We start from the raw sequence: 26,776 nt of genomic DNA on the forward strand, positions 1-26,776 counted from the left end.
CATCTGCTTAGGAACTGCCCTTCTTTCTGGAACAGGCCTAGCTTGACAACAGCAAACCTAAGTTCTTTCAGCTTGGAAGACAACAGGGACAGGGCTAAGGCTCACCTGTGGAGGGGAAGACAACAGGACAGGGCTGAGGCTCACCTTTGGCGGGAAGGCGCCATTGTTTGCTGCAGTCCTGAATGTGAGTGTTGCTGAGAGGGCAGATCCTGGGGAGTTTGAAGATTTGAAAGAAGAAAACCTTTAGAAATAGGGAAGATAGAAATCCAGGTAACACTAACCCACTGACTACTTCTTCCTTTATTCCTTTCTAAATTGATGGGCTCTCTTAGGTACAGCAAAATGTAATTATTTAAAACTTATTTTGTTCCTAAAACTTAGTTAGTGATTATAATTCTGTTTATTTGTTGACCTGAGATCCAGCGAAGGGTGATGGAGAAAACAGGTCTTAGGATTTCCCCCCAAGTCTTCAAACAACAGATGCTCTGCCAAAAAAAAAAAAAAAAAAAAAAGAGTATAAAGAAATACTTCCAGAAGTTTCCATTTATTTACACTAAGGGTATGCATGTAAGTTACACTCAGAGTCAAGAACCAGATTTAATAAAAGAATTAGGTTGCAGGACACATTTTGAGAGTACACAGGCAACACAGTTGGTAAAGAGACTTGGTACAGTTCTAGCTTATTGGTGACTGAGCTTCACTAACATGGAGTTGGAATGAACTTGCAGTCATTGTCTTTGGTAGTCTACATGGACCTTATATTTATTAAATTTAGGGCTTTAGGTTTCTCTTAAAAAGAGGGTTGAGGCTGGAGAGATAGCTCAGAAGTTAGAAGCACCTGTAGCTCGTGCAGAAGACCCAGGTTTGGTTCTCAGTGCTCATAACCCTCTGTAACTCCAGTTCCAGAGGATCCTACGTGTTCCTCTGACTATAACTCAGGTGCTAGAGAAATAAATAACCCAGCAGTTAAGAACATTGGCTGCTCTTCCAGACTACCCGGGTTCAATTTCCAGCTCACACCTGTCTGTAACTCCAGTTACAGGCGAATCTCTGTGAGTTCCAGGAAAGCCAGAGCTACACAAAGAAACCCTGTCTCAAAAACAAAACAAAACAAAACAAAAAAACAAAACAAAACAAAAACAAAGAAAGGAAAAAGAAAAGCTTACCACTGTCATGCCCTTTGGTTGGATTCTAGTAAGTTTTACATTTGGGCATCTGTCCCTACATTTTTTACAGGCTTTGCAAGAAGGGAAAGGAACCTGGAAGCTACAGAGAGAAGGCCAGGGAAGAACCCTCTGGGAGATTACCGTCCTGCTGGCCATTCACTCCAGCTGTCAGTTGCTTACGCTCAGGGCCAAGGGATTTTGGCTTAGGCCACCCCTCACCAGGAACAGAGAGAAATCTACCTTGTCTTCCTTCTCTGTCCTCCTGGTTCTGTCAGCCCAGGACTAGGCTCCTGCCAAGAACTCAGATTCCACATTTCTGTTCTTCCTTCTCTCCCAGAAGCACCTTAGATGGGGAACATTACCTCCAGCGCAGAAAGGAGAGCCTCCATTTGCTTATGCTCTTTGTGTTTGACTACATTTTGCTTGAGTGTCAGGAATAGTGGGTGGAAGGAAATCTGATCTTGGAAGAGATGTGCAGGTAACATACCATTGCTGCTGCAGGCTGACCTGCTGACCCCACCATAACAGGCCTTTCTGCTTCAGGGGGATGCATCAGGTCATTTCAAATGGAATATTTCCAAGCTAAGAGATAAAAGTGTGAAATTTTAGAATGAGGACTGTGAAAGCCAGACACTTAGAGGCGCTGTCCAGATTAGATTAAATGTGTTAGAGAAAGTGACTACTAGATTATTTGGAAAGTACTAAATGGAAAAAAAAATAAACCGTAGATTCATAAGTCTATTTTTAAAAGTTTAGTGGTTTGTTTTTTTGTCTCTTTGGAAACATACTTAATTTATATTTGTCTGGCACTCTGTCTGAGTAAGTATACTTTGGCAGACCTGGCTTGTTTTCATTTTCTGCTGTGTCCATAATATTTTAGGCTTCTGTAGTTTTACTTAGTTAGTCTTGTTTATGTTAATTCACAAGACAGGTTGTGCTTATTTTAAGCATTCAAAGAATTTTGAAACTATAGTCTCAAATATAATCGTCGTAGTAGGAGCATGATTTAAAGTAGGGCTACTGTGTGACGTGAGCACTACATAGTGTATTAGAGTCTATACATGTAGTGTATATAATGTATCCACATCTAATGATACCAACAGGGAGATAGTGATTTTGGATAGACAAATAATGGAGTAACCTGTACCTGGTAGGTATTCACATAAGAAGTGCAGGAGTGGTAGGTTCTGAGAGTTTACCTTGTCGAAGCTGCACTCTCTAGGACAGAAACAGCCTCACTGAAGTTGAGAAGGGATGCTGGCTGGCTCAGAAAAGCTTCCACCCCATTGTGTCAGAGCTCTGAAACTGAGGTTTCCAACCGAGGGAGTGCAGTGGATTCTCGAAAGGGCGGTAACCTTGAAGAGGAACCTTATTCTTGAAATATTACTCATGCTGTCAGTTAGAAATTGACTTTTCAGGTACTTTGCCTATCATTGTAAGTTTATATTAGTCTTTAACAAATCTCCTAGAAGCCCCCTAGACTCTACTTTTCCTTTGCCGTCTGGGGCTCTTAGGATTAAAACAAGTTTATTTTATATGTGTGGGTGTTTTGCCCGCATGTGTGTCTGGACACCACATGTGTCCTTGCTGCCCTCAAATGACAAATCAGCTTCTCCGGAGCTGGATTTCTATATGGTTGTGAGATGCCATGTGGGTGCTGGGAACGAAAAACCAAACCTGGGTCTTCTGCAAGACCAGCAGATTCTCTTACCTACTGAGCTGCTGCTCCAGCCCCTGATTTCTTTTATAAAGGGAGAATGGCTGTTTTCCTTCCATCACAAGGCCATTTCATCTTGCTAGTTACTGTTCAAACAGATCCAAGTCAGAAACATGAAATAATGAACTATAAAGGACCTTTGCTTCTGCCCATGCATGTGTTGAGGTCAGGGTACTTGCAAGAAAATTGGTTCTCTGCTTGGAACTGTCTGGGGTCTAAGAATCAAACTTAAGTCATCAGGCTAGGCAGCAAGCACCTTTGCCCACTGAGTCATCTTGCTAGTCCATTTTAAAGATTTTTCATAAGAACTATTAAGTTTAATCACATTCCTTTAAGATGCTGGTTTTTGGACTTGTGGTTTGTGGGTTTTTTTTATTGTTGTTATTGTTTTGTTTGTTTGTTTGCTTGCTTGCTTGCTTGCTTGTTTTTTTTGGTTGGTTAGTTTGGTTTTTCAATACAGGGTTTTTCTGTAATAGCTCTGGCTGTCCCAAAACTCACTCTGTAGACTGGGCTGGCCTCTTAACTCACAGAGATCCTTGTGCTGGGATTAAAGTCATAAGCTACTACACCTGACTGTATATTTTTCCCATTAATTTTATTATAAATAAAACCACCACTCATCAAAATTTTAGCGTGTGATGGCCCACTCTATTCTGTAAGGGAAATTAATGTGTTTGCTGTTTGTGTTTGGCATTGATGGAGCAGATACTTTGTAACAGTTTCACTTAATTATCAGGTTATCAGGATATTATTTATTTTTGGGCATTTGTGACTGGTAAGCAGTTGGTGTCCAGCAGTAAGGTACAAGGCAGCTTCACTTTGGTATTTGCAAAACTGTGGTTGATAAACTGTATCAGAGCAGCTTCCAGTCAGTGTAGACCTCACATAAGGAGGGGCGTGTCCACCACATACATGGCATACACTTTAGCCTGACTGACCCCGGGCCGCCTGTGCTGTCAGTGTTGTGAGTGACTGAAAAGGGAGTGGAAACTGGTATGGAGGATTGTCTGGATTTCTTCTTTGTTTTACCTACAACAAGCCCTGCCTTCTTCAATTAAAGTGTGCAAGGGACTACTGATGGCATTAATACTTATCTGGATGGGGTTCTCCATTGGTTCTTTTCATGTGTGCCTGCCTTCTTCACAAGCACACACATTTACCCTGTCTCTTAAAGCTGGCCATTGCCAGGTGATGGTGGCACATGCCTTTAATCCCAACACTCAGGAGGCAGAGGCAGATGGATCTCTTGTGAGTTCGAGGCGAGCCTGGTCTACAGAGCCAGTTCCATTTCTGACTCTGTAGGTACTGGAAAACCATGTCTTGAAAAACAAACAAATAAAAAAAGAAAGAAAGAAAAGAAAGGAAAAAGAAAATCTGGCCATCAGTTGTGCTTGTATTACTTCCAGAGATACAACACTGGTCCGAAGTACTGAGTAGGGACACTGAGGAACATGGTGTGAGGATTAGTGGCTTGAATGTTTTAGCATGGATAGTTTAAGGCTTCAAAGAATGTAGCCAAGAAAAAAAACAAAAAAAAAAGAAGAGGGCAAAAAAGAATAAGACTTGTGTATACAAGCAAATTCAACACCAGAATGGCAGGAGTCCAGTGCAAAGCAGTGAGCACTGCCACTGACCGTGAGGCCTTAAGGCTCCACCAGAAGGCACTATGAGCACATAGTGCTGGAGTTTGTTTGACTTTTGTTCCTTTCATAACTGGGCCTTGAAAAGTGGTTGGGATTCTCTGTTCCTACAGTACAATTACAGGTAGGTGTCTGGGAACAGATCAGTAATGAAACCTGTCTCAGTTACAAGTCTATGTGACTTAGACATGGCTTTCAGACACCCCTTTCGTTTGCCACTAGAAGCAGGGTATGGTCTAGAAGCACAGAGGAAAGGAGCAGAGCCAAGGGTCCGGCTCTGACCCCAGGTCTTGGGGTCCAGCCAGCAGCCTACAGAGACACATGGTTATGCATGACTCCTAGAGTGGTTGGAGTTCCCCCTCCCCTCTTGGTAAATTCCTATTTAGAAAAGATCAGCTTGTTTCTCACAGATCTTCATTTTGTCAAAACGTATGATACCATGCCTTAAGCCTCTCCTGTGCTCCGTCAGGCTTTATAAAAGCTTGAGGGTTTTTTTTTGTTTTTTTTTTGTTGTTGTTGTTGTTTGTTTTGTTTTTGGTTTTGGTTTTTCGAGACAGGGTTTCTCTGTGGCTTTGGAGCCTGTCCTGGAACTAGCTCTTGTAGACCAGGCTGGTCTCGAACTCACAGAGATTCGCCTGCCTCTGCCTCCCGAGTGCTGGGATTAAAGGCATGCACCACCACCACCCGGCAAGCTTGAGGTTTTTGATAGCACCATTAGAGACCTTTAGACTTCAGCGAAGTTCAAGTCTTTGTTGTGGTGTATGATTCAAGGCAATCACCAGAGAAATACAGACATTTAGATTCTGGATCGCCCTACCTTTTCAGATATTTAAAATATCCTTTCCAAGTATAAGCTGGCCCTTGAGAACTGTGAGGGGCTGGGGTTCTTTACCTTGCCTGCTGCTATCAGCCAGTCTGGAGATTCCCTTATTAAAATGTAAGTCTTTCCTCTTGAAGTTAACTAATTATTAACTACTTAAGAGCCTGCTTTCTTGGGTAGGATTAGGGAACAGATGAAGGTTAAAGTAGGTAAGAGCAGCCCTCAACTTGGCAGATTTGCATCCTAGGTGCCCTGCATCCTGGCCTGGGGACCTGTGGGAGTGCTTCTGTAGATTGGTCCCAGCTATGATGAGCCAGGTGAGTGCTTCAGAGCTTCCATAGCCTTTGAATCTTTCCAGGTGTCCATGGAGTAACTAACAGGTTGTCATGACCAAGTGAGGAACAGGTTAGAATCTAGACAAAGATCCATAGAACTGATTTGTCCAGAGTTGTAGATGGAGTGGCGGGGGCTGCATCCCACCACCCGGCTAGCTTTACACCCGAAATAATTACACGGAAACTGTATTCATTTAAACACTGCTTGGCCCGTTAGTTTCAGCCTCTTATTGGCTAATTCTCACATCTTGACTAACCCATATTTAGTAATCTGTGTAGCACCACGAGGTGGTGGCTTACCAGGAGAGATCTTAACCTGCATCAGACTCAGAGAGGAGAGGCATGGCGACTGCCTGAAGTGTCTGCCTTCTTTCTCCCAGAATTCTGTTCTGTCTACTCCGCCTACCTAATTTTCTGTCCTATTAAAGGGCCAAGGCAGTTTCTTTATTAACCAATGAAAGTAACACATAGACACTCCTCCATCACAGAGTGGCGGTTCCACAGGGCAGACCCAGGCTTGATAAGACTACCACTTCTTGAAAGAGTTCCCTTCATCCCTTCAGAATCCCTGATAGGATAGAACAGGCTTAGTTTTGAGACAAGGAAGTCCAAGTGTGGTATGGGAATTAGTATCCACCATCTTTGCATCCTTGCTTACTGAAATTATTATTATTTTTTTGAAGATTTATTTATTATGTATACAGTGTTCTGCCTGCATTTATGCCTGCAGGACAGAAAAGGGCACTGAATCTCCTTATAGATGGTTTCTGGGAATTGAACTCAGGACTTCTGGAAGAGCAACCAGTGCTCTTAACCAATGAACCATCTCTCTAGCCCACTGGAATTATTTTTGAGGGTTATAAACTGTTATTTTTGAGGGTTGAAAACAAGTTTTCTCTCTAGTCACTTGCTTCTAATTTAGGTTTTTAGCAACTACTATTGGCAGTTGAATAGACTCTAATGAGTACATTTGAGTACTAACATCATATCACATCAACCTCTGAACACTTAATCAGAGCTTCTTAATTCATACAGTAAATGGTATGTGTGCATTTTATCTAGGAAAGTGTGACCTTCACCAAGGGAATTAAATGTGCCATGATGACAGATAGTTAGTCACATCTGCTTAATAAATATTCCTAGCACTTGGCTGATTTAGTTCAGTTTACTAATTCACATAGGTCTCTTAAAATCCCCAGCATCCGTCCTTCTATTAAGCAGATAAAACAACTGAGCTATATTTTAGAAAATAGAGTAGCTGGAAATGATGGTACATGTCAATCCCAGTACTCAGGAGGCAGAGGCAGGCTAATCTCTTGAGTTCAAGGACATCCTGGTCTATAAGATGAGTTCCAGACCAGCCAGGATTTTATATATAGAGCGAGACCCTATCTAAAAAGAAGGAGGGAGGCTGTGTAAGTACATTATACAGTGGAACTTTTTCTCATTTATTTATCATGTATTTATGTGAGGGAATGTGCTTATGATGTGGTGTGTGTGTGGAGGTCAGAGGACAACTCCTGGAGTTGGTTCTCTCCTTTCATGGTGTGGGTTCTGGAAAGTACCTTTACCCACCGCTAGCCTCATACAGTGGAACACTGTGTAGTAGTTTAAGGAAGATATCTGTGAGTAGGCAAAGGTACATCTGATATGCAAACTGTATATGTGTAACCCACCTTCATTATAAATGTAACAACATGTATGAAAAGTAGAAAAAAGACTCATAGGAAAGAATTATACCAAATGCAAGATGTGTGATTTAGCCCAGACAAGAGGAGTGCAAGTTATTTACATTTTGAATTTTTTGGTTAAGAGTTTTTTGATGCTGAGTGGATTTCATCCTCACAGTAAAATGTTAAATGCAGGCCAGGCAGTGGTGATGCACAGCTTTAATCCCAGCACTCGGGAGGCAGGGGCAGGCAGATCTCGGTGAGTTCGAGGCCAACCTGGTCTAAAGTTCCAAGACAGGCTCCAAAGCTGCAGAGAAACTCTGTTTTGGGGTGGTGGGGGGAGTTAAATCCAGTAAGAGATTGTCAATCATTTTGCCAGCTATTTCAGTAAAAATTTTATTTCAGAGTTAAAGTTTTCTGTAGAGAGTCCATGAACAGTTACTCACAGTAAGTTTGACTTGTGTTTTTGAGCCAAGGTTTTGCTGTACAGCTTGGCCTGACCTTTAGCTAATAGTTTATTTTGTCAGCATTTGAGATGTTTGGATTATGAGTTTTTGAGGTTCCTGAGAATTGCTATTAGCACATTAACTTATGTCATTAGGCTGTGATTCTCAAGCCCAGTGTTTCTCTGACAGGAACACTGATCTTAACTCAGTTTACTGTAGCAGTTTTAAAACAGTAATTCTGGGTGAAGCTAGTGACAATAGTTCCAGGGGTTCTCTTTGTAGCTTTGGAGCCTATCTTTGGAACTCGCTCTGTAGACCAGGCTGGCCTTGAGCTCATAGAGATGCTCCTGCCTCTGCCTTCTTTTTTTAAAAAAATATTTATTTACTTATTATGTATACAATATTCTGTCTGTGTGTATGCCTCCAGGCCAGAAGAGGGTACCAGACCCCATTACAGATGGTTGTGAGCCACTATGTGTTTGCTGGGAATTGAACTCAGGACCTTTGGAAGAGCAGGCAATGCTCTTAACCTCTGAGCCATCTCTCCAGCCCCTGCCTGTGCCTTCTGATTGCTGGGATTAAAGCTCTCTGCCATCACTGCTTGACTAGTTCTATTTCTTAAAAGAAATATAATATTTGTTTTTGTTTTTCGAGACAGGGTTTCTCTGTAGCTTTGGAGCCTGTCCTGGAGCTAGCTCTTGTAGCCCAGGCTGGCCTCAAACTCACAGAGATCTGCCTGCCTCTGCCTCCCGAGTGCTGGGATTAAAGGCGTGTGCCGCCACCACCCGGTGAAATATAATATTTTTATAAGTTCTGTATTTTCAAAATAAACCATTTCTAATCATAGCATTCTGGAGACAGAGGCAGCCCAGCTCACTCTACATTTTAAATTTCAGGCTATCCTGGGTTATGTTGTAAGTCCCTGCCGTAAAAATAAAGAAACCATTTCCAGGGCTAGAAATGTGGCTCAATGAGAGAGTCTAGTATGCGAGAAGCCCTGAGTTCAACCCCAGCAGCCCAAGCTAGCAGTTTCCCAGCACAGTATGACATAGACACACAAGAGTATATATCTTACATAAGTGTATGCTTCTGAAGTGGTCTCGTGTTTCTTTAAACAAAGGGAACGTGTTTTTGTTTTGCTGTGTAGTAATGCTGGGTTGGCTTCGACAGAACTCTCACAGAATCGCACTCTCAGAAGTCACGGTGGGAGGCCAGTGAGATGGCTCCTGGGAAAGCACCGCTGCCGGCTTGAACAGTGGAACCCAACACTGGAAGAAGAGAAAATCTTGCAGAACTTGACCTCTGACCTCCACACGTGCACACATGTTCTTAAAACACTGTTTTATGTTTTACAAAAATTATGTTTGTAACTTTTGTTCTTAAAACTCTTTAGATTATCACAGTTTTCCAGAAACTTCAAAACATAGAATGAAGATTATTATTCTTAGTTTGTGGTAGGAAAATAGGCTTTTAGAGATTTATTTTAAAAAAATTTATTTATCGTGGATACAGTGTTCTGCCTGCATGTACACCTGCAGGGCAGAAGAGGGCACCACATCTCTTTATAGATGGTTGTGAGCCACCATGTGGTTGCTGGGGATTGAACTCAGGACCTTTGTGAGAGCAGCCAGTGTTCTTAACCATTGAGCCATCTCTTCAGCCCAGTTTTTAGAGATTTTTCTGGAAGTATGAGACCAGCCAGGTCTATAGAACAAGTTCCAGGACAGCCAGGGCAACACAGAAAATCCCTGTCTCAGGAAAAACCAACCAACCAAAACAAAAAAGATTTTTAAAGTGAAATACAGCGGTAACCACAGTTATTGAAATGTAGCCTCTGAAGGGAGTTTGCCTTTGTCTCCAGCGGCTGGCTGTGCTGTGGAACCAGATCCCATGTCTGCATCTAGTGCAGCTTAGCAGCCATTTGTAAGTGTGTCAGGCCAAGAAATCCTAGAGCAAGAGGGAGGAATCGTAGAGATGGTCAGCTGCAGGTTAGGAAGCTGTATGCCTTCCTGGCCCAGGTCATGGAGTTGGCAGCGGGGCCACTGGAAGCCCAGTGGTAGAGCCCATTCCCAGACCATACTGTCTCTGTCCTCAGTGAGGAACTTGCCTTTTCACAGACAGTGCAGTTCTTCCTCTGTGAGGCTAACGTCCCTTCAGCAAGACTTCTTAATGTAATGAACCCGACACAACCAACCTGTTTGGAATATAGCCCTTGGGTTACTTCAGGTGAATGAGGGACAGCATGGCTACAGTCTAAGTGCTGATCTGAGAGTACACTGAACTGGAATAACCCTGGTGATAGGGACAGTGTGGTGTGATGTGGACCTCTGACCCTTCCCCAGGGAGTAAGCCCTGGCAGGAGACCAGGCAATGCTACTGGAACTCGAGGTTTCTAGGCCAGGCTCTCACACCCAGGATGGAGCACTGTGACGGCACCTACAACATGACTGGGGCCTTGAGGCTTGTTTTTAGGTTGTCTAATAGTAGGTAGAGAAAGAAAATTATTCTTTGTTTTTCTCTGAGAGTCCAGGGAACATTACTGACTGAGTATTAATTTCTGAGGACTTTGTACTTAATAAAACATCTTTGGGGCTGGAGAGATGGCTCAATGGTTAAGAGCACTGGTGGTTCTTCCAGAGGTCCTGAGTTTCCCAGCAACCACATGGTGGTTCATAATCATCTAGAATGAGATCTGGTGCCCTCTTCTGGCCTGCAGGCATACATATAGGCAGAATATTGTATACATAATAAATAAATAAATCTTTTTAAAAAAACATATGTGTTTGTAGTCTGTGGAGCTAAAAGCTCCAAAGAGAGATCCATTGCCCCCGATAAGTTTTGATTCTGTTAGTATGCTGGATTAGAAGCACACAATGAGTTTTATCAGGTGTTGGGGTAGTAATTCAATGGTTGAGTATGGCTTAGCATAAGCAAGGCTCCAGGTTGTCTTTAAAACCTAGAATTGAGTTTCTGCATACAAAAACTAAAGCAAACTGATGTTTGCCCATCTGGACATTTGCATCTCAGTAGAAAAATGTCTCTTCTCAGAGCTTCACATGTGTGCATCCTAGGCTTGACCCTCAGCTCTGCTGTCACAGGCCCATCTAAGCCTTTCCTGTTGTTTCTACTATAATCCTTCTCAGGCACCAAACTGAGGACTTGTCTCTGAATACGCGTAACTGTTGATACGGTGAAGTTTTGGGTATGCCCTCTCCTTTTAGAAACCTTCTTCCCTGCTTATGTAAAACCTACTAACCATTCTCATCCTCTCTGCCCAGCCTTTCCCAGGCTCCGCAGAGTACAGATGGCACTTCTGTACTGTAGGCAAGCTGATGGGAAAGAGAATGGATCCAGGGGTCACTGTCTGGGATCTTGAGCTGCAAGATTTTTCTTACCTATATTTCTTCATCTGGGAAAAATAGGAGTAATCGTTGCAGGTGGCCCTTAGGTCTGCCGATTAGTGCACATTGCTGTGACTGTAGAGAGCAGTGAGGAACCATGGCTGTTGCTGTTCTTCCTCCTAGTATGTGTCTAACTGAAGCCTTTGTGCTACTGTCTGATTATTTAATCATCTATTTTTTGGCCTCTATTGAAATTATAAAACCTTCCTGTGAAGAAGGGACTGATATTGCCCTTCTGTTCCTTTCCCTGCTTGTTCATGTGTAGAGCCCTAGTGCACATCACTTGAAATAGCGTTACCTATTGGCTAGATGGAGCAAGTAAGGAATGGCACAGTAAGGTCGGTTTTAGTCCATAGTTTTCTTACTAGTCCCTTCTGTTGTGGAGCCTTAATGAGCTCTTCTGCCGTAATCACCAAAAGTGTGACTGTTCCTTAACAAGGAGGCTAGCACTTTCAGGAGGTGGATGGAGACCCTGTGTTCTGGTAGCCCCTCCAGGAAGGTGAGGACACAGTCACGGTGCAATCTGATTTAGGAGAGTGTGGAAAAGCAAAGTCAGTGGCCTGAGGTTGTTTTCACAGATTTAACTTGCTAAGGAAGTCAGCAGTGGAGAGGGGACCTTAGTGTTTAACCCTTCTTTTTTTTCCTCTCTTCCTTTATACATGTCACAGCCATTGACTCCTGTGAAGGGAGTCATGCCATAGAACTAAGCATATCGCAGGTATCAGTCCAGTGAGGACCCTCGATGAGCCCTCGGGCCCTTTCTCAGATGAAAATCTCTCTTTCTCCCTTCCTAGGCTGGAGCAAGACATTAAAAAGCTAAAGGCTGACTTGCAAGCCAGCCGGCAAGTGGAACAAGAGCTGCGCAGTCAGATCAGCTCTCTCTCAAACACGGAACGAGGGATCCGCTCAGAAATGGGCCAGCTCCGACAGGAGAACGAGCTGCTGCAGAATAAGTAAGTGTGTGTGCCACGTCAGCCTTGGGCAGTGCCTCCTGTTTCCAGGGGGACACACAGACTCAGGCTGACCAGGAAACATGGTCCAATATATCCTGCTTACTGACTGGTAGATGCTGAGTGTTCTCATCAAGTCTACACTTACTTTAATCCAACAAGAGTTTATTAGTATTATTTTCCTTTGATAATGTAGTTTAACTATTTAATATTAGTTATTAGGCTTTTGTGGTAAGTAACCTTGATAAGGAGTTCTGCTACTATTTGAAAATCTTGATCAGTTCCTAAGAATGAGACCGTGAATGTCAGAACTAAAAATAACATTGAGCTTTGGTTTTATTTGAAGAGACAGGCAACAGCCTGCTCTTCTGTGTGAATTCCCTTAAACTTTCCTTTAATTCATTTTGGGGTTAGTTGCTGACTCAGTGTAAGGTTATCTCTTCTGTCTCTAAGCACTGTATTTCTGTAGTAGTGATGCCTCACAGGCTTCCCCATGAAGAATACACTCAAGAGTTCTAGGAGTTAGCTATAACACTAGGGTACAACATGCACAAAACCCCTCCATCATTCTGGGCAACTTCTGCAGTTCTCAGCATTGGCCTCTGGTGACTAGCTCCCTCACCTTGCCATGTGAAACTGGGGGGAATTTAATGGCATGAGAAAAGGCCTTGCACCTTTTTTCAAAGAAAGGCTGCTGCATGGCTGTAATTTAGAAGGGCCAGTGTGGTAGTGCACACCTGTAATTCCACAGCTCAAGAGGCTGAGCCAGGAGTATTGCCTCAAGTTCAAAGCCAGCCTAGGCTGCAGACTAAGACCTTGCCTAAAAAAACAACTGAAAAAAAAAAAAGAAGATAGACCTTCTCCTCCCACCCACTTTAGATTGGACAGGACTGTCTTTGGTCTGACTGTTTCTTTCCCAGTGTACTGGAGCACTGGAATGAACTCTGCAGTCACCTCCTGCTCTGGTAGACGCTTTCTAGCAGTGTCTTCTGCCTGCCTGCTGGAGATCACCTAACAGTGGTGGGCAGGGCTGGCTCTGGATTACATAAAGCAGGTAGCTTATTAGTGTTTAGAAGCCATTACGTAGTAATGACCATGTGTTTTCTCTGGCACTCTGGAAGTTGATACTTTGCTATGTGATCCTCCCATGTACAGCTGCCTAACAGAGGCTGCATAGAGGCAGTGGTTCTTGGGGTTCATGGTGAAGCTCTCTATCAGAAGATTCTGTGTGACAATCATTTCCACATAGGTTACATAATGCTGTACAAATGAAGCAAAAAGACAAGCAGAATATCAGCCAGCTGGAGAAAAAGCTAAAAGCTGAGCAGGAAGCCCGAGGCTTTGTAGAAAAACAGTTAATGGAGGAGAAAAAGAGGAAGAAGTTAGAAGAAGCCACTGCTGCACGGGCTGTTGCCTTTGCTGCCGCATCTAGGTATGTCCATGTCACTGTGATATTTAATCAAGGTTGGGGATTTGATGCTTGGGCGGGACAGAGAATAGTTTGTGTGGATGGATTGATTGTGAGTTGTTGATTAGCTTGTTTCAGCTCCACCTGGGCCAGCTCACACTGCTCTCCAACCTTTCATTTCTGAGTGATGAAGGACTCACCCTACCCCATACTCCTGACAAGCTTCCTCTCCTTTTCTGTGTGGTATCTAAATGCTCTGAGACCCATCTGCAGTCTGTGCTTCACAAGACTGTTACTGCTTCCAACACAGATGTGGGTGATTTTTTAGGAGCTTAAAATTATTTTTAGATTAATATATTTAATTTATTTTTTGTATGTGAGTATTTTGCCTCATGTATGTCTGTGCCGTGTATGCGGTACCCATGAAGGCTTTAGATTTCCTAGAACTGGAGTGCTGGAGTGCTGTGAGCTATCATGTGGCTGCTAGGAATCAAGTGTGGATCCTCTGAAAGAACAGGAAGTGCTCTTAACTGCTGAGCCTCTCTCCAACCCCTGAGTATTTTAGAGGGCTGAAGAGATAGCTCAGTTACACAGTGCTTGAAGTGTGAGCATAAGGACCTGTTTTCAGTCCCATGTAAAAAAAAAAAACTGGGGTGGCGTGCTCAGCACCCTAGTAAAAAGGCGGGTGAGGTAGTGCACATCTGTGTCCTGTCACTGGGGAGCCCTGGACAGCAGATCCCTGGGACTCACTGACCAGCTTCCCAGAGACCCTGTTTCAGAAAACAAGGCGGGTGGCTTTTGAGGGATAGCACCTGAGGTTGACCTCTGGCCTCCATAGTACACACAGACACAATACAGATTTAAAAACAGCTGGGCATGGCTGGGCAGTGGTGGTGCACGCCTTTAATCCCAGCACTCGGGAGGCAGAGGCAGGTGGACCTCTCTTGAGTTCGAGGCCAGCCTCGTCTACAAGAGCTAGTTCCAGAACAGGCCCCAAAGCTACAGAGAAACCCTGTCTCAAAAGACTACCAAAAAAAAAAAAAAAAAAAGGCTGGGTATGGTGACCATACCTTTAATCCCAGCACTTGGGAAGCAAAGGCAAACAGATCTTTTTGTAAGTTTGAGCCCAGCCTGGTCCACAAAGTGAGTTTCAGGTCAGCCAAGGGGCATATAGAGAGGCCTTGTCTCAAAAAAAAATGAAAGAATAATTATTTTAGATCGTTGTTGAAATTTTCAAAGAGTAGTGGGAAGAAGCATATTGAGCCAAAAGTTAAAATTGGGCAGACCCACCAGGTTGTGGTGGTGCATGCTTTTAAACCCAGCACTCGAAGGCAGAGGTGGGCAGATCTCTGAGTTTGAGCCCAGCCTGGTCTACAGAGTGAGCTCCAGGGCACCTAGGACTGTTACACAGAGAAACCCTGTCTTGGGGGGGAAATTTTTAATAATCATCATGCAGATCCTAGACTCTAAGACGAGTGTGTAAGTCCTGCAGTAAGTGCATTCTGCCTACCTGCCAACTCCAGTTGTAGTCAACTACAGAGAGTACTTGAGAGCTGGGTGTGGTGAGGGATGGCTATGATAAAAGGCTGAGACAGGAGGATAGCAAGATCAAGGCCAGTATGTGCTACATATTAAATTCTGTCTCAGAAAGACATAAAAGGAAACACTGGAAAGGCTAGATTGCAAAGCATAAACACGTGGTTTCTTGTCGTCAGCCCTAACCTAGGGCACAGCGACAGCACTTCATCTGGCTTTACATTGTGCTGGCTATTAGTGATCTAGAGATGGCGCTATGGACAGTCTATGCAGAAACTGCTACTTTATATGAGCAATTTGAGCATGGGTAGATTCTGTATCCACAGTGGTCTTCAAACCAATCTTCTATGATAGGGGAAACTATAAACCTTGTTTCCACTGTCTTTTTCAAAAGGGGAGAGTGCACCGAAACCTTACGGAGTCGGATCAGAGAGCTAGAAGCTGAGGGCAAGAAGCTCACAATGGACATGAAGGTGAAAGAGGAGCAGATCAGGGAACTGGAACTGAAGGTTCAGGTGAGGAGGAGGTGGGGGAAGGGCCTTCCATCACCCAGTCCCCTCCAGCCTGCCAGTGTATGTGCTCCAGTGTAGATCAGCACCTCACACCAGTCCTCTGTCTCATCATCTACACAGAAGGAGACTTAAAGTTCCAACCTTGTTCTGTTTGATGCAGACAGGTTCTAACACGAGCTGCAAGTTTTGATAGTCTGCTACAGGTATCAGCCCAGCATCTGTCTTAGCAGGCATGCCTTTAGCTTTTTCAGGCTGTAGACGAGGTTAATTCCTATGGGACCTGCATCTCTCCTTAGACCTTTCCTGACCTATCCACGGCCTTGTGGTGGCTCTGACTAGGCAGGTGGTACTGAACATGAGGCAGAAGGATGCCAGTGCTGTGGACATAGATAACTAACTAGCTTTGTGGGTTGTGTACCTTAACCACGAACTTGGTAACAGCTTTTCAAGGTGGCATTTTAAATTAATGTCATTTTGTAAAGAGCATAGTAATTTAAATTGTATGAGACTGATAGGAAACACTGGCAGGCCAGGGGAGTAATGGATGATTTGAGACGGAGCTTGAAGTATGTAGTAAAGGTGGCTTCAGAGAATGGCAGGAAAGGACAAGATGAACCAGTAAAAGGATTTTGAATAATTGAACAAGTGAGGAATAAAGTTAGAGCTTTACTAACACAGAAAGGAAATTCCAAACAAAGAGTTGAATGTAGAAAAAGAAAAGATAGGGGGAAATAAAGTATTATTTGATCTTGAGACACAAGAAGACTTTCCAAGCATAAAAACTGTAGACAAGCCGGGTGGTGGTGGCACACGCCTTTAATCTCAGCTCTTGGGAGGCAGAAACAGGTGGATCTCTGTGAGTTCAAGGCCAGCCTGGTTTATAAGTGCTAGTTTCAGAACAGGCTTCAAAGCTACAGAGAAACCCAGTCTCAAAAAACCAAACCAAAAAAAACAAAAAAAAACCCCAAAAAACAAAAACCCTGTAAACAAACTCATAAACAGCAGCCAAAAAGAGTTGAATAAGATAGAGATACTCCGCCGGGCGGTGGTGGCGCACGCCTTTAATCCCAGCACTCGGGAGGCAGAGGCAGGCGGATCTCTGTGAGTTCGAGGCCAGCCTGGTCTACAAGAGCTAGTTCCAGGACAGGCTCCAAAGCCACAGAGAAACTCTGTCTCGAAAAACCAAAAAAAAAAAAAAAAGATAGAGATACTCCGAACGCTGGAGAGATAGGTCATTGGATGGTCAAGAGCACTGGCTGCTCTGCAGAGGACCTGGGTTCAATTCCCAGCACCTACGGAGTGGCTCACAGCTGCCTCTGTGAGAATCTAAAGCCCTTTTCTGACCTCCACAAGGACCAGGTTCACATGTGGCAAACAGATACACATGCAGGCAAAACATTCATACACTAAAGATACAAAAAATTTTTTTAAATGAGAGAGATATTCACTGAGAATAGTGGCATACACTTTAATCTCAGCACTTGGAAGGCAGAAGCAAGGGGATCTCTGAGTTCCAGGACAGCCTGGTCTACAGAGTGAGTTTCAGGACAGCCAGGGCTACACAGAGAACCTGTTTCAAACAAACAAAACATAAAACAAACAAAAAATACAGGTATCAATGAGTATTAAAAATAGCACTTTTATGCCGAGTGGTGGTGGTGCACGCCTTTACTCCCAGCACTTTGGAGGCAGAGGCAGTACTCTGAATGAGGCCAGCCTGGTCTACAGAGTAGGTTCCATGGCAGGCTCCACAGCTACAGAGAAACCCTGTCTCGAACCCCACCCCCAAAATAGCACTTTTAGAGTATAAATAGCTGATGAAAGTTACCAACATATATAGAGAACTGAAGAAGACAGACAGATGATTTACAGAAGAAACACACGTTCTAAAAGTGGATCTTCAGGATTAACAACATGGCTCATCATGCTTACTGCCAATCCTGATGACCTCAGTTACCCACATGGTGAAGGAGAGATGGAAGACCCAGGTTCCATTTTCTATTTGGTGTCTTACAACTGTAACTTCAGTTCAGCCAGTCTGACCCCTCCTGACTTCCACATGTTCCTGCAAGCACATGATACACATACATACTCTCCGATACACATCCATTCAAGTAAAATTAAGTATTTTTTAATTAAAATTAATGTAATATTTAAAATGTTTATTTAAATTCTTTAAACATTTAAATTTTTATTAATCAATAATGACATGAATATAAAAGTTAGCAAAAACATTTAAATTTTTATTAATCAATAATGACATGAATATAAAAGTTAGCAATGACTTCTCTCCTATGAAATTGGTAAAGAATTTTTGTTTTGCATAAACACAGGGTCTTGTTATATGACACAGGTTCCCAGGTTGGCCTCAAAATAATGGCAATCCTGCTTCTGCCTACCACGTGCTGAGATTATAGGTGTAGGCTACCATGCCCAGCATAGGATTTTAAAGGCAAGACCTCATCAGTGACTGACACCTTATTTAGTGTAGTGGTGTAGAAGTGCAAAAATAAAAAAGAAGGAAACAGTTTTGATAGTGGGGCAGATATTTGCTTAAGGTACAGTATGTGTACATACAGAAGTAGCAGTGAGCCATCAAAAGGGTTTTTTTTTTTTCCCAGCCAGGTGTGGTGGCACATGCCTGTAACCCAGCACTTAGAAACCTGAATAGTTGAAATAACCTTAAGTTTTTGCTTTTTAAAAGGCTTTATCTAGCACCGTACATATGCTATGATTTCAGTTATATTAAAAGATTATGGTTAAATTTCAATTTTTCTGTATTTTTGAGTTCTCTGAAATAAGTTTGGGTTTCTATCTTTAAAAAGATTGAGGCTGATTGGTGGTGGTGCACGCCTTTAATCCCAGCACCTGGGAGGCAGAGGCAGGCAGATCTCTGTGAGTTTGAGGTCAGCCTGGTCTACAGAGTGAGTTCCAGGACAGGCTCCAAAGCTACACAGAGAAACCCTGTCTCAAAAAAAAAAAAAAAAAAAAAAAAGAATCAAGTTTAATACTTACTGTCTATATTACCAACTATTGTAAATGGGTTTTTCTAAGTTTGCCTTATCAAAATAACAAATATTTCTGCAATTTTTTAGCCCCATTTTTAGAAATGTGACTACAGCATAAGGCACTCTTTGCTAAGAAGAGCAGTGTCTGCTGAGTCAGCCTTGCAAGAGAGTACTTGATTTGGAAGCAGTAGCCACTGTTTTCCAGCCATGTGAGAATCTGAATATTTCATGGCACACGCTCTAAGAGTGATATGTAAACACACAAAGTGTCAGGGTTGTCTGTTCTGATGGCCAGTAGGACTGGAATTTAATTTGTGAGTTCAAGCTAATATATACACATTAATGCCCAAACTGCTTCATAGCATTACTGGTTTGATTCTTTTGATAGGAGCTCCGGAAGTACAAAGAAAATGAGAAGGACACCGAGGTGTTAATGTCAGCACTCTCTGCCATGCAAGACAAGACGCAGCACCTGGAGAACAGCCTCAGCGCAGAGACGAGAATCAAGCTGGACCTGTTTTCTGCACTGGGTGATGCAAAACGGCAGCTCGAGATTGCCCAGGGTAGGAAAACAGCAGGCACCCATGGGGTGGCAGGATGTAGAGGTTGCAGGACTGCATAGAGTGGACCTTCTCTCAGAGCTCTGAACCAGAGGGCACCTCTGTGTTTCTTAAGCTGTTTGGTTCATGTGTGGCCAGCGTTGAGCTCAGGAGTCAGATCAATTTATGCTACTGCTGTATTTGAGACGAGAGCATGTTCAGTGCTGGACGTAAAGAGAAGACTATGGGTGTCTCCTCAAGGGGTGCACAGTATAAAATCTGGAGCTGCAGCTTCATTGTATGTGCAGCCTGTAGGGACAGAGAGGCAGGGCCTAGACCAGGCTATGGAGCTGGGTCATGTCATGGCAGCTGATGTTTAAGCTGAGCCTGAATGAGGAGAAGGGGTTGGGAGCATGGGGAGAGTGAGGGTCAAGAAGCCTCTATGCAGAAAAGACAGTTTCATGGGATCTTCCAAGCTGTAGCAGGCTAGAATTGACTTGGACAGAGCAACAGAGGCATCTACGGTCTGGAGCACAGGCCATGCACTCAACAGAGAGTTGCTGAGACCTACTAGTGTCTCTGATAGACACATGGACAACATGACAAGCAGTGAACAAGCCATTGCGGTATTTGTAAGGGCAGTGGACAAAGTGAGAAGAAAGAGACTTCTCGTCACATGGCAGCCACAGAAGAGCCCTTGAACATGTAATGTTTGAGCAGACTGAGGCCAGGAACAGTGACGGCAAAGTCCATGGGCATGGAAGAAACTCACTAGTCTGCTGGCCCAGGTGGGGCAGGGATAGCTGCAGCCAGGTCTTGTAGGAGTGTCCAGTGGAAAGAGCTCAGAACTTTAAACAACATGGAGGGCATGGGAGGTTTCTGACAGAGAGTGGGTGGCAAGAGCCAATGAAAAGAAAATGGGATTTTTGTTCACAAAACTGATTAGTCACCTAAGTGACTAGAATATTGAGAAAACCTGTCTGCCAGTTGACCTGGTCCATGTAAAAGGGCATTTGAATAGGGACTCCCCAAGCTGCCAAGCTCTAGAAGCCACCATTCCAGAAAGGCCAGAGTCTGCTGGGGTAGCAGGGCCCAGATGCTTAAGATTAGTGAGCACCCTGGATAAACTTATTTCATGTAAATTATCTAGCTGTTTCTCCCTACTATAAATTAAAAATTAAAACATCTAATAATTTATTTAAAATGATACAAGCATATTATATCTTAACATTAATAGTATTTTATGAAAATAACTGTTGTCCAAAAAATGAGAAAAGTGTCATTGTCTTACATTTTTCATATATATTTACTGTCTGACTTAATAGAAAATATTTGCATTCTCTTAGTGTTTATTTTATATTCTGCACAGTTCACCAGAGGCCCAGCTTGTGCTTACTACAGAGGGCTCTGGTATTTCATGTCCTGTGGGCCCTGTGAATCCTGGCTGCATTTTGAGAGTTTTGAGAAGTACTGCATTAGGGCAAGCCAGATAGGAAGGACGGCAGAGATGGGAGAGTAGAGAGCGCATCATGCAGGCAGGAGTGAGTAGGCTTATGGGATGAATCCTGAGACCAGGGGATGGTGGGGAGGAGCACAGTCTAGGGGGAGTAGTGTAAACTGGGAAAGAAAGCTTTGGGGCTATATCCAGGCCCTGACTCTGGTGACCCCAGGCCTGGAGGCCATGACTGAAGCAAACTGAAGAATGTAGTCTGTAGGTCTTACAGAGGAAGCGGGCTCTTCTAATGGCAGCTTGAAAGATGAGTGGCAGAGCTAGTTCAGAAACTGTTGTTGTGTCCTATCTAAGGAAATACAGAGCAAGAGGAGGACAGTGTGTGAAAAGAGCTGATTTGCCTTAGAGATCAGAGGATTAGGATGCTGGAACCAAGGCAGAAGAGCAAAGTTTCTAGGAAGTCAGGAGAGGGTGTGCTTGATTTAGACACTGATTGGTGGGTGCTCCTGAGACACCTGATGAAGGACATTCATCATTCACTGGAACTTCCAGCCATGCCTGGGAATCTTTAGAAAAGAGAGAAACTAAGAAGTTGGTAAACCCACCTGAGAGGCTTGGGCCAAGTGATTAAGCAGGGGCAAAGAGTGGGCATTGGGTTGCCTTGTCTGTGTGCCCAAGGACAGGTACTTGAAGGGTTTCCAGGGGCTCTGCCTTGCAGCTGAGCATCTCATCTCCCACTGGCCCTTCTTCCTGTCTGGTTTAGCACTTAGGAATAAACACCTCTGGTTAACTAACCCTCTGCTGGGATCTCTACACTTGGAGAAGATGCCCTGACATGGAAGTAGCACTCTGGGACCAGGGCATCAGGCTTCCTGGCATGGCTGTACTCCACTCTTAGCCCACAAGTGCTTGGGAAGAGAGAAGGGTCCACGCTGAAGCTGTTGGGGTGCTTTATTCTTATTAATTAAAGAAATCAGACTGAAGTCTGCTTGGGAAAAACAGTAGCTCATGTTATCAGGTGCCACTAAGTACCTGTTCATCTGAAGTTCATTGTGTTCAAAGAGAAAGTGGCTCTTTGACGTTTACTTGAAACTTAGGGGCCCTGAAGGAAGTGAGGGTGCAGATCTTTTCTCCTGCTCTTGGCTCCTGCTCTCTCACTGCCTCCCTCCGGATCCTGTCCAGATTCGTAATTCAAATCCAAACCTGTTCCTTCCGTTAGTGTTACTCATCCTGGTTACAGAGTGACTCTTTATCTCACTCAGTCCTTCTGAAACTTGCCACCCAGCCTTCTCACTTCTCAGTCACACTGTTGTCTTCACACAGTGAGGCTGCTCACACACAGCCTCTTTCTTTCCCTTGGAGCTCAGGGAGGCACATAGCATGATAGAGATTACATGGTTTTTGGAACAGGGTGGCTCTGGCATCAGTCCTGCTCTGTCTTAATAGCAAATGGACTGGACAAGATGCGTGGCTGTGAAGCCGTGGCTCTCCGCTGGGCTGGGGCAGGGATTTAGCAATGGGAAAGTAAGAGGCGCAGTTTCTAGACTGCCTCACAGAGCTCATCATCCGGCAGAGAGATGATGGGTCATCGCCCAAGGAGGGGCATGAAGGCCATGGGACATGTAGGTGCTACAGCCAGATATAGAGTCAGCTCCCACCTCTGTCACTAGCGGCACACTGGTAGTACTTGACCAAGTGTTACGGCTTCCTGTTCCCTGTTTGTCCGTCATAAAGTGGATGTTGCTTAGAATCCTCTCTTCTTGGTTGTAAGTGAGAAGTGGGTAGGTGTCTGAGCACTGAGCCCTCCTGTTCCATGCTGGGTTTTAGATGCTGTAGAGACTGGAGCATAAGGGAAAGCTGGGGATGTGTTGAGAATCTAGGACTCAGACGTTGGTTGAGATTGATGATTGGGAAACCTCAGCAGCTAGCACATACACAGGATGCACGGAGGCCTGAGCTAGTGATGTGCTGAAGCAGCCAGCTGAATGCTGGGCAGAGGTCAGAGAGTATCTTGCCAGTAAGCTGGGCACCCGTCCCAGAATGTCATCTGCTTTCTGTCAGGGAACCTGATGTGACCGATCGAAGGTCCTGAGTCTATGTTCCTTGGTCTAATGCTCAGAGCCCAGCCTTCCAGAAGAGAACCCAAGCTCAGGAGCTATAGCTGTAAAGCTGCTACTTTCTTGTACCCCACAAGCTAAGAACTGGTCAACACTTTCCATAGCATCTGAACCATAGTGCCTAAAAATGCCCTACTATTGGGCACTTTACAGAAGTTTGCCTGTCTTTACAAGACAGTGCGTGGGGCTGACCTGGGTGTGTGTGTGTGTGTGTGTGTGTGTGTGTGTGTGTGTGTGTGTGTGTGCGTGTGTGCGTGTGTGTGCACGCGCACGTCCACCAGCCCTCCCTCTTCACTTATGCTGGCTCTTTGATCTTGCAGGGCAAATCCTTCAGAAAGACCAGGAAATCAAGGACCTAAAACAAAAGATAGCCGAAGTCATGGCCGTCATGCCCAGCATAACATACAGTGCTGCCACCAGTCCCCTGAGCCCCGTGTCCCCCCACTACTCTTCCAAGTTTGTGGAGACCAGCCCCTCTGGACTCGATCCTAATGCCTCTGTCTATCAGCCCCTGAAGAAATGAAGGCCAGCTGTGTGTTTGCCCAACCATTTGGAACCAGAAGGCTTCGAAAAGCAGCGTCTCTGGCGGTCAAGATAAAAACGTTGATATTGTGTTTTGTGGGATTGTGTATGTTGTCATTTTTAAAGGGGGGGAAATAACATCCAAGTCTGATTAGAACTGCCCATCAGTTGTTCTTGTAAGTTTTTAGAAGACCTCACAGGACTTTGCAGTTTATTTTTCTTGGCCAACACATTAAAACCATTCTTGGATTTCAAGTAGCCAATTTTGCCTTTTTATATATTTTTACATAGTTTCCTCTTGAAGGAAAAAAAAAGCAGTTTTTGCTTTTCAGCTCTGTTTTGTTCTTAAATAAGCAAGAAAATTGCATGTTGTGTTCACACGATGACAACAAAAGCTTAGTTTCTAGCAGGAGAGGGCTAAATGACCCGACACAGCTCTGATTCCATAGCTGAATTGAAGACGATACTGCTGTTATAGAAAAAAAGATTGCCCTTGCAAGGACCAGACAGATCAACGGAGCATCATGGGAGACTTAAGGGGTGAGGCTAGCTTACAAGCGTGTGATGGCGTGTGTGGAGTGTTGACATTCCCATTGGTGTGTAGTTCTAGAACACATCTGAGAGCAATCTCTCATCACCTTAAGAAAAGACAATTCAAGAGGAAACTTGATCATTTTCAGCCCCCCCAGCCCCTTTCCTGTCATCCATCTTCTGTTTGTTGAGTTCACTGTGGATCCTGTTGTACAGCTGGTAAGTGACTGGACTGCTGGTCACCACGCCACCACAGGGTTTTCCCATGCAGGGTTCCATGCTTGCTGCCAGCCAGGCACCTTAGGGAGTCGGCCTGGTGGGTGTGAAAGAGGCCGAACGATAGCTGTAAAAGCCGTGGTCTAGGAGTGGTCCCCACATGCCACTCCCTGCTCTCCATTCCCTTCATCTCATATGGGACGGTTTACTGGGGCTTGGCTATTCCGGAGCTCTCGTGCCAAGGAGGATTTGTTGTTGTTTGTTTTTAAGACCTAAACTCTACACAAAGATACTGGTTCAACCGTGTGTCAGACGCTGGTAGAAAGCTTCTACACAGACCTGTGAAAGTGTGTCAAGGGTCAGGGAGGGGGCGGGCAGGGGAGAAGTGGGACAAGGTAGAGTTGCATTTGGAAGTTTGGGGAGATTAAGAAACCAAATCAGTTGGCTGTGCTTCTGTGCTGTGTGTTCTGGAAGGACATAGTTCTAAAATTTCCTGTTGATTGGCATGTATATCTTATTTAAAGCAAATTAGGTAGGACAAACCGGTCAGTACAATTAGAAGTATTAAAGAGAATCATCCTTTTAATCACAGATTATTTTGGAATAAAACAGACCTCTAGCTTTAGCCAGGTGTGCATGTTGCTGCCATTTGCATTTTGAATCATCTTGTGTAACTGTCACCATGAAAGTGTTACTCAGAATTGTCACGATTTTTTCCCATCTTTGTGCAAAAACACGGAAGATTGTTACTGACTTTGTGTTGAGGTTCCCCCATTTTGCTGCCTTTGGGACACTGTTTTCGTTAAATACTTGGTCTTGGCTGCATTCTTTTCCCCCATGTGGGGTTCAAAAGAATAAACATTTTCTTACTGATAAACTTGTCTTCTGCCTTTTTAACATTTCAGGAGGATGCAGGAAGGTAGATGGTTCTGGGGCTGAGGTGGCGGCCAGCTTGTTTTCACCTTGTCTCAGCTCTGGTCAAGATAGTGGTGCCACATGTGGCACTGGGCAGGGAGCAGGCACAGAATTTGAGAGGTGCGCACCCAGGAGCTCCAGCTGGCTTCATTTCTAAACTTGAGACATTCACCCCCATCCGCCTTCCTCCCACTTCTCCCCTTTTCCAGCATCCATTATAGCCAAAGATGTCTTTGTTTCTGGTGTAACCTCCTTTCTCAAGACCTGGATGGGAATGGGCCTGGAGGTGACTGCCCGAGAAGGAGAAGCCTGAGAACTAGTCCCTTCGCACTCTCTTACCCTCTGCCGCTTCATAGTCTCTTCTTTGGCTCCTTCCCTGTTGGGTTTCCCCCCTGCTACAGATGCTTAACCTATTATGCTTAACCTATCTCCAAAGTGAGCAGTCCCACCCCCTCATGCTTGTTTTTAGAGGCTTGTCTGTTTTCATCTGAGAACTAACTACCTCTCTTGGCCCATGCTCTCCCATCTTGGCCACAATTTATCTTGGCTCAAGTTTCTAGAAAATTTTGCTCTTGGTATCTCACCCTCTGTCCTTGTTGCTGGATAGGCATCTGAATCTTAGCCATTAAGGCTTGCAGACACACCACACTTAATACTGTGAGCAGAGTTCCCAGGAAATGCCTGGCTTGGCGCTGGCCTTAGTCTTCCCTGAAGGAGTGTGTCTGCTCATGGTGCTCCCACTGGCAGTCTTCCCTGGCAGAAATCACCAATTGTCTTGTCCCATCACAAAGTGGCTCCGTGTCCTAGGATTTCTGATTTATTACATGTCATAAAGTAAGATTTGCTATTCTAGATGGTTCAGTATTGACAGGAAGGATAGGCTGAGTGTGTTGTGACTGGCGGAAAATCCCCTTGGCTTACACCCCCACACTGTACGTAAGGAAACGGCTGTTGCATGTCCTTCCCGCCTTGGTAATCCTTCCAAGAGATCCTAAAACTGAGAAGGAACTGCTGTTGCTCAAACCTGAGGGACGGGGCTGCTCCTTCACCCTGTCATCCCCTTGCCCCTGCCACCCAGAACAGCTGTCGTCTGCTTGCTGCCTGTGACCCAGTGCTGAGGAGGATCACAGACCCAAGTCCGGATTGTAAAACCCTGTTTCAAAGAAACTGTTGGTTCAGACCACATGGAAGGAACTGAAGGAGAGAGAACCCAGACTGCTTCAGAGGTAAACTTGTCAGCTCTTTTCAGGATGAACCAGGGGAGGGATGGGAGCCAGGCTCACTCATGGTAAAGGGTCTTAGACCTGGAGTGTCAAACTGTATGGGACCATGGTAATCGCCCCTCAGGTTCACTGCCTCACTAGTATCTTTTGTTTTGATCTAGACAGTGTCTCCCTGTGTAGCCCTGGCTGCCCTGGAACTAACTCTTTAGACCAGGCTGGCCTCAGACTCAGAGATCCACCTGCCTCTGCCTCCCGAGTGCTGGGATTAAAGGTGTGTGCCACCACTGCCCAGCAAGGTTTCTTTTTCCTTTTTTTACACCCCCCCCCCCGGCCATACCGCTAGATGGTGGGGGTCAGCCCCCAACTTTGCTGCTACCCCTGCCCTGAGCCTCTCTGTACTGTCTCTTACGTCTTGTCCCTTGCCAACCACCTACTCATTGGCGTCGCTACAAGTCTGTGACAGAGTGCAGGGCACTGTCCAGGGCTTCAGCAAGGAGTCTGTAAACAGACCCGAAGATAGTGAAACCAGTGTGCTAGGCAGCTGGGCCAGCTCACAGTCCGCGTCAGCCCGGCTCAGTGCCCTCATCTGATCCTGCTCTTAATAAGGTCTGCACGGTCAGCTGCCCCTTCCTGAGAGACAGATCCGACCTGAAG

At 44.6% G+C, this 26,776-nt stretch overlaps 1 protein-coding gene across 1 annotated transcript in view; it reads left to right on the forward strand.

Moving 5' to 3' along the window:
• Nucleotides 1-24,861, forward strand: part of Maco1 (macoilin 1) — a 64,965-nt gene extending 40,104 nt beyond the window's left edge. The window contains exons 7-11 of the mRNA XM_038334295.2: nt 11,990-12,148; nt 13,395-13,577; nt 15,484-15,604; nt 18,998-19,172; nt 23,036-24,861. Of these exons, the coding sequence (XP_038190223.1) occupies nt 11,990-12,148; nt 13,395-13,577; nt 15,484-15,604; nt 18,998-19,172; nt 23,036-23,238 (841 nt within the window). The 3' untranslated portion in view covers nt 23,239-24,861. The remainder of the gene's footprint in view (nt 1-11,989; nt 12,149-13,394; nt 13,578-15,483; nt 15,605-18,997; nt 19,173-23,035) is intronic.
• Nucleotides 24,862-26,776: the final 1,915 nt, after the last annotated feature.

This window comes from Arvicola amphibius, chromosome 6 (genome assembly GCF_903992535.2).
Source record: "Arvicola amphibius chromosome 6, mArvAmp1.2, whole genome shotgun sequence".
Taxonomy (NCBI): domain Eukaryota; kingdom Metazoa; phylum Chordata; class Mammalia; order Rodentia; family Cricetidae; genus Arvicola; species Arvicola amphibius.